The sequence below is a fragment of the Egretta garzetta genome, unplaced genomic scaffold (assembly GCF_000687185.1).
Source record: "Egretta garzetta isolate BGI_Z169 unplaced genomic scaffold, ASM68718v1 scaffold287, whole genome shotgun sequence".
Lineage (NCBI taxonomy): Eukaryota > Metazoa > Chordata > Aves > Pelecaniformes > Ardeidae > Egretta > Egretta garzetta.
In genome coordinates, this window is record NW_009260435.1 from 4347793 (window position 1) to 4356325 (window position 8533).

General features: G+C 35.2%; 1 protein-coding gene across 1 annotated transcript in view; it reads left to right on the forward strand.

The window, feature by feature from the left end:
• Positions 1-8533, forward strand: part of HERC1 (HECT and RLD domain containing E3 ubiquitin protein ligase family member 1) — a 96006-nt gene that overhangs the window by 77052 nt on the left and 10421 nt on the right. The window contains 11 exon segments of the mRNA XM_035899415.1: positions 668-841; positions 1158-1451; positions 2215-2280; positions 2405-2530; positions 3168-3306; positions 3781-3962; positions 4710-4865; positions 5350-5472; positions 6060-6162; positions 6866-7035; positions 8450-8530. Of these exon segments, the coding sequence (XP_035755308.1) occupies positions 668-841; positions 1158-1451; positions 2215-2280; positions 2405-2530; positions 3168-3306; positions 3781-3962; positions 4710-4865; positions 5350-5472; positions 6060-6162; positions 6866-7035; positions 8450-8530 (1614 nt within the window).

Consider the following 8533-nt stretch of genomic DNA (forward strand, 5'->3'; position numbering starts at 1 on the left):
ATTCCCCCCCCCTTTCCGTCCCTTTTTCTCCCCTTTTCTTTTTAGAAGATACTTCAGTGATCTACCTTAATCTAAAGCAGCCTCAACCTCAGAAATTTTTAAGGAGCAGCAGAATCTACTTCAATGTTTGCTGTGTTAGGAGCTGCTGGCATCTGAGCAGAAGTTTCATAACAGTTGATTATTCCAAACGATGATATTTTTTGTGAATGAAGATAAATATGGTACAAGTTATGACTCCTTTTAATAGAGTCATGCTGCATGTGGTTCTAAGTATTTTGGGATTCCTTGAGAGTCTTTTCTGAATTCAGACCTAATATTGAAGGTCATATTACAAGGCAAATCCTAAACTAAGGTTACATCTAAACTAAATACTAAACTAAGGTTACAGCATTCACTGAAATGAACTCTGCTTATCACCATGTTTGTATTCTTCCTTGGAGTGGTAATTGTAGTGTTGCCATCGGAATGTGAGGAAGTGGGAGATGGAGATGGCTGCTCCGTAGCATTTGCCAGCAGATTATTCTCCAACAGAGACAAACATGTTCAAGCTTGTGCCTTTTCTGGCCCCTATAGAAACTAAGATAATTGGTGATAGATTAATGGAGATTAATAATCCTGTTTTATGAATTTTTAATTTCTAATGTGTCTTGTGACTGCTATTAAACAGGATGTGTTGGTAGTGAACTGTACATCAGAGTGGATATCTTCCAATCATGTCCTTGCAACATGTAGGACTGCGCTGAAACAGCAAGGAGTTCTGGGATTAAATATGGCTCCTTGCATGCGAGCTTTCTTGGAACGTTTGCCAATAATGCTTCAGGAACAGTATGCTTACGAAAAGGTAAGAAGAGCTAATGCAAATATTTAAAATTCATGTCTGACATGAGGTCACTGTTTGAATCTCAGCTGGTTTCAGTCTTTCACCACAGAGAACCCAGGAGACTTCATTACATCCTGTTTGCAAATGTCTTTCAGTATTCTCAAAGCTAGTAGTCTCCTAATTTGAGAATATTTAAAATATTAGAAAAATTGATTAAGCATGGAGGAAAATGTTTTTCTACAGGACTAGCTTTGAAGGACTCCTATTTCTGAGTTGATTAATATGTATTTCTAACTTTGTGTGTTCAATTTCTCTCTCCCGCACCCCTTGCCTTTAGCCTCATGTTGTTTGTGGAGACCAGCTTGTTCATAGTCCTTATATGCAGTGCTTGGCATCACTCGCTGTGGGCCTTCACCTAGATCAGCTCTTGTGCAATCCTCCAGTACCACCTCATCACCAGAACTGCCTCCCTGATCCTTCAGCTTGGAATCCCACAGAATGGGCCTGGCTAGAGTGTTTCTCTACTACCATAAAAGCTGCTGAAGCCCTGGCCAAGGGAGCACAGTTCCCAGAATCCTTTACTGTGCCAGACCTGGAGCCTGTTCCAGAGGAGGAGCTTACTCTCCTAATGGTAAAATGTGCTATAGTGTCTCAGCAGCAAAGCATGTTGTTATTGAGCATATGGTATGATGCAGTTAACATTTCTGAGCTGTAAAGATTTATATTCATTAACATAAGCACCAGCAATAAGTGTAAGTTTATTTTTTAATTAACTGGTTAGAATATACTGTAAGGCTGCTCCCTGTGTGTGTAGTCATGAGTGCAAGTCAGTCGCCTACTAAAGAACAAAGCAAAAAACAACCCAAAGCTGTGACAGTATTTTTCTTACGTGATATAAGCAAGAAATGTAGAGCTTTACAATGCTATTTTTAGAGTAACATTTTGGCACGTTTCTACACCAACTTACTTTGCTAGTGTCAGTTGTCTTTATGACTTGTTATGACATGTAAACCAAAATAGAAATTTTGGATTAAGAATTTTTTATCTTCAAGTTTGTAACATTTTAAGCCAGTGTTTGCAGTTAAAACTTTAAAAAGCCCTAAGCATCAGCAAATAGGAAGACATTATTTCATCATGAATTTTGTTTGTTTTTCTTTTTTTATTTTCATTGCAAGTCATGGATAACGGTGTTATTGCTAGGTAGTTGTAGTAAGGAAATAAACTTGGCCTATGGATGAAAATAAAGTGAATCTGCACGCATTCATTGTTACTACTATGCTGTTTAGAATAATTTGAATGTCAATGTTCTTAGAAAGACAAATATGTATTACATAACAGCAAAATAATGTGCATCTCTTGAACTGAATGTGGTAACTGTGGCTTTTGTTGTGTAGGATAACAGTAAATGGATCAATGGTATGGATGAACAGATAATGTCTTGGGCAACATCAAGGCCAGAGGTCAGTAAAATTGAAGGGGGTTTTTGTGGGCTTTTAAATTATTTTTTAAATTTATTTTTTTTAAAACATCATAAGCTATTGAAAGTACTCTTGATTTAAAGCATTCTTTCATGCTGTTCCAAAGGATTGGCACTTGGGAGGCAAATGTGACGTGTATCTGTGGGGAGCAGGAAGACATGGACAGTTAGCAGAAGCTGGTAGAAATGTCATGATACCAGTAGCAACACCTTCATTCTCTCAGGCTCAGCAGGTGAATATTTAAAAACAGTCATGTGCTTCTGTTTTTAATGATTTAGCATATATTGTTCATACAGTTTGTCAAAATCTCTCTCTAAATGTCTTCTCAATTTATTGTTTGAATTTACTATAAAGTACCCTCAAACCACGTGTTTTCATTAAAGAGGAAGTCTGTAATTGTTTTGACAAATTCAAACCGAGAAGCCACTGAAATCTGACAAAAGGAAATTGTTTGATATGAACATGATTTGAAAATACCTGCACAGCTTTAACACAATACATGTGCCAGTTTTGTTTTCTGAAATACCATTGACATTCAGTATGGAAACATCAAAACTGAATTTCATATAGGAGGATATTGTGATTTCTCTCACTGGAAGAAGGTTTGCCAAAACTAGTAGTGAGTTTCAGTGAAGTAATTTTTATTGTAATGTGATTAGGTAACAAAACTCTGTTAAACGTGGGGTGAGTGAAGTCTTATGTTAATAGGGTTATCACAAGGGTATTTGCAGTGTGACAAGAGTGTATTTTGTCTTGATAATATTACAAAGAAAAAAAGTTTTAAAAGTTTGTACATTGTAATGAAGGTATTACAACATTGCTGCATGTAACAAAAATCATTGAAACTCCTTTGTGTCTTTCTAAACTAGGTTGTTTGTGGTCAGAATTGTACTTTTGTCATTCAAGCCAATGGCACAGTTTTGGCTTGTGGAGAAGGGAGCTATGGGCGACTGGGACAAGGAAATTCTGATGATCTTCATGTGTTAACAGTTATTTCAGCACTGCAAGGTAAAATTTTTAGGTTTGAAATGAGGCAGTTGATAAAGTGCAAATAAGCATTTTGGTAATTAATATAATTATTTGTGTTGATGCTATTTTTGTAGATTTACACATTAAAATATTGTAGTCTTTAATTAAAAAATTGAACAACAAATAAACTAGATGTTTATTTCCCCTTAAGATATAAGTAGTAATATGTTGAAATTCCTTACTTTTAAGAAGGCTTCAGGGAATAGTATTTGCTCAAGGTAGGAACATTTAATCTCAAAACTAATGGCAGGTCAGAAGCATAGGTTGTACATGACAAAACAAAAGTTTTGTTCAAAATAAAAATAAACAAATTGCTATAACAAGGAAGATGTTATTGTGGTTGGTTCCTTTTCCCAGCCCTGATAGGCTACCATTAGGGGCACTTGGATAAATGAATGTTAAGATTTTATTCAAATTTATTCTAAAGTTTGTTTTCTCATTTTTCTTTAACAGGCTTTGTTGTAACACAGCTGGTGACCTCTTGTGGATCTGATGGACATTCTATGGCTTTAACAGAAAGCGGGGAAGTCTTTAGCTGGGGAGATGGAGATTATGGCAAACTGGGACATGGAAACAGTGACAGACAGCGCAGGCCTAGACAAATAGAGGCTCTGCAAGGAGAAGAAGTGGTGCAGGTTCTAAAATATTTTTGGTCTCATACAAACTGCAGGCATGGTGACCTAGTGCTAGGAATGTTCCAGAATCATTGTCAGTCTTGACAGTTTGAATTCATACAGTGGATGAAAATGAGCACCTTTTTATTTCTCTGAGTGTTATGAACCAAGTTGATAATTTCCAGTTTCTGTACTATCACAGAGCTCATTGTTGATGTGTGATATTAATTGACAGTTGTTACTGGAGAAGACTAAAATTAGAAAGAGCATGGAAGAGAGGGATGGTCAAAAGATAGTCAAAATACAAGCACAATTTAGAAGTTTCCATTGGTCCTTGTCAGGTGTCTTTGACCTACAAAACTAGTTCACTGACACCTCCTCCTGAGTACTAAGTGTGCATTATAACAATGCACAAAATCATGTTTGGCTTTGACTGGAGGTTTCTTTATAAAAATATAAACTATTCATACAACAAAAGCAATCTGCAGAAAACAATAGTTGGTAAAAATAAATAAATAAATAAAACACCTGAAAGCCTTTTTTCACGTGAATACCCGCCTATCCTCTTCCTCAACTGTACCATTGAGAAAAAGAGGAGACAGGTTGTTGGAGAAATCATTAATACTAAAAGTATCTGTATTTTATCTCTTTCTAAAGAGAGTGTAGTTTAGGGGAGGAAAAGGTATTACATATTTGCATGTAATAGCCAACATGATTTCCCCCCCAAATTTAAAATGTATGTAAAAATTATGTTTATTTTGCTTCCAGATGTCATGTGGCTTCAAACACTCAGCTGTGGTGACAGCAGATGGCAAACTTTTTACATTTGGAAATGGTGATTATGGTCGATTAGGACTTGGAAATACTTCCAATAAGAAACTTCCAGAAAGAGTGACAGCGCTGGAAGGTTACCAGATCGGACAGGCATGGTTTATCTAAAACTAGCAATGTATCTTTGTTTAAAGCTGATGTTTTCAATCTGTTTAAGTGATCTGGGGTTTTTTTTTTTAAACCTTGGCTTTTATTTTGATTATAATGGCAAAATTTGACTATGCATAATTTTTTAAATACGTCCTTTCCTGACTCTTTTGATCCCTTTCTGCAAAACTGCCCATGTTTTTTAAGATTTCCACATAAGCGTGAATTCATGAGCTATTTTGTATTCTTAAACAATATGCATGTGTAGCATAATACTGTCTTTTGGTGCTAGGAGCTGAGAGGAAGCTAATACCTAAAAAATACTACTGTGGTCCTAAATATCTTTAAAACACTGTAATAAGCAATGGGGGTTTTAATGGTTTTAAAAGGATAGCTATTTTTTAAAACATAATTTTTCTTTTCTTAGATAGTTCGTGTGTTTGAGTTAGTTTCAAGTTAGCAAAAACTTTATCATATTTCTCTCAACCAGGTGGCCTGTGGACTCAATCATACTGTAGCTGTGTCAACAGATGGCTCAATGGTTTGGGCTTTTGGAGATGGAGATTATGGGAAACTTGGTTTGGGAAATTCCACTGCAAAATCCTCACCACAGGTTAGAATTAATAGAAAAATTATTCTTTGCCTAGATTTTCAGTGTTGTTGAAAGTGTTACACATTGTTCAGAGCGTAATTTGCAAAAGTTACATTATTAATTCCATCCACTATACTGTTCTAATACAATCTAGCATAAATAATTCTGATGATATGTTATGCTCAGCCTGATAATTGAAAGGATTTAATGTAAATAATAGTGACCTTATCTCAGTGGCAATACAAATAGTGGAAATCTTTGTTTAAAGAAGAGCGTTTTCTTATTCTGGAGTTTGGGGGGAAAATTGTTTACACGCTCATCTACTTCCTTCTATGCCACTCCCTGCTCATTCCTAGTAAGTAAAAGGTATTTTGAATCATTGTACATAGAATAAGGTGTTAGTTCCATTAAAGAAAAAGAGAAAACCAGTCTCAGTTTCCTGTATTAATTTGCAAGCATTAATTAGAGTAATCCAACAATGTATGCATTGCACAGTGGGAATTACAGAATTTCTTTTTGGAAGTAGGAGTTGCAGATTAAATTCATGTTTGCTTTCTATTTGTAGCTTCATAATACCATAGCTCTTTTTCCTTTCACTTACCCCTTAGAAAGTGGATATTCTTTGTGGAATTGGAATAAAAAAAGTTGCCTGTGGAACGCAGTTCTCCGTTGCACTGACAAAAGATGGTCATGTGTATACTTTTGGACAAGGTAGGACAATCTGGAATTTGGACCTTTGCATCTATAGGCTTGTGTATATTGGAAGTGAAAAGGAAGAATAGTAAGTCATATTTATAAGACTGACCTAACCGCTGCTTTTTAGATTTGTGCTGACCTAATCTGAATATTGGAACTTCTACAATGCAATTTTAACATAGGCCTAAAATCCAGATTTGTAGCTCTATCTAGTTTGATCTCAGGATAGACTTTCAATTTACTGATTTACTTTTTGAAGGGCATTTTCCTAAAACTTCATTGAATTTCACATGTCCAAAAACATTGGGTTACTTAAAGGTTTACTTTGTCGGATAAAGCATATGCCTACACAAGTTGTTTAAAAATCTGGACAGGAGAATTTCCAAGTGCACTGAATTAAATGTGTTTAAACTTCTTAAGTCAGTTAATTCATATGTATAATAAGACTGTACATTTACATCTAGAAGTCTTGTTTTAACAGAATTTGATCTTGTTTCAGACTTATAGTGAAAGTAACAGCTTTAGAGATATTAATGAGCACTGTAGGAAGCACTGTTTCGTAGGAAACATATGATAGATTTCTCTCTAACCAATTGCACTTGTGTCCCAATTCCCACAGTATGTAGAATTGCTTTTTGTCCTTCCCTGACTTCTGCCTGCAAGTAAAATTAACTTTTTAATGTTCTTTATATATATAGACATGTGCTTGCAATTTTAGATCGTCTGATAGGTTTGCCGGAAGGTCGAGCTCGAAATCACAACAGACCCCAACAAGTTCCAGTTCTGTCAGGGATCTTCATTGAAGACATAGCTGTAGGAGCAGAGCATACGCTAGCTTTATCTTCAACAGGGGATGTGTATGCTTGGGGTAGCAACTCTGAAGGGCAGGTATGTACTGTTCACTGCTTATTTCTAATCTTTACAAGGCTATAATTACACTTTACAGATGCAGTTGGAATATCTTTATTTTGGGGAAAAGAAAGCTTCTATTTTTATTCTCCTCCCTTCCCCCCTCCCAGCCATAATAACTTTTTAGGTATTTCCATTATTTTCTTTTTTATTTCCTATGCTTTTACATGGTAGTAGTCTGGGAAAGCACTGAAAACATTCTACCAAATTATTCTAATCAAAGCTTTTTTAAAAAATTACAAATTTTTACCTAATGCTTGTACTGTCATCAATTTTTTCAACATCATAACATTTATGGTTAGTGTCAATCAGAGTTGACAAATCGGATTTGTGAACTCTTTAGATACTTTTCATAAAAAAAATAGAAATTAACAATTTTTAAAGAGTAACTTTTTTAAGTCAGGAAAAAAAAAGTCACTAAATAATAAATTCTCTCCTTTGGGGCCCTAATTTTATCACAAATGGACTTAAAAGTCTATTTTTCTCCCTCACCCCATGTACAACTCAAATTTTTGAAAGACTTCAGCTTTTTCACAGTTTTGCATGCTACAAATATAAGAAAGAGCCTCTTGATATATTGGCTGTTGGAGTTGCAGAAAGTTTGGGCGAAGTTCGTCCTCTGGTATTTCAGGATTGAGTTTTTGAGAAGGGTTGTTGAGCAAGTTGTTTAGAGTAATTTCTGAGGAACCTCTTTGGTTTTGGGTTTTTTTTATAGGATGCTTACTTTTATTTTTCTGGAAGAGAAAAAAACTGTTAGTGTAAAAATTTCAGAGGAACTTCTGACAGCCTGTTCTATATGATTTTCCTTGCAGTGCAAAAAATTGGTTTCATATGAAATGGTAAAAAAAAAAATACTCTTACAATACAAAATTTTCATTTTTACATTATGAGATCAGAAAATTATATGAAACTGTCAGTAAAAAGGACAGCTTCAGTAAACTTTCTCCTTACACAAGTTGTGTTTTCATAAACAGGAATTTATGTAGGAATTTATGTACTAGAACAAAAATGGTATTTAAATGGCACAGAAAAGACATACGAGCTATGTTGACTATGCCTGTAGAGAGACTGTACAGCATAGAGGACTTTGCAGCATAGGTTAGTTCCTCAGTCTGCAAAAGAGCTTGCAAAAACTGTCTAGCTATTTTAAGGTCTCTTTGACACCTAGATCTGCTACTCCCATTAAGTATGGATGCAACATTCTATCAAAAATAAAAGGTAAATGCTAGCATAATAAAAGATACATACGGTAAATATTTTTTAGCCCAGTATAAACTGTAGATTAATACAATTTTTCACCATTGGGTCTGAATTTTTGCTTAGAGAGTTTTAGAAGTATCATCGCAGTTGTTGATTTTTCTTTGTCCCTTTTACATCTGTCATAAATTGACAGCTTGGACTGGGCCATACCAACCATGTCAGAGAACCAACCCTAATAACAGTCCTTCAAGGAAAGAATGTCCGACAGATTTCAGCA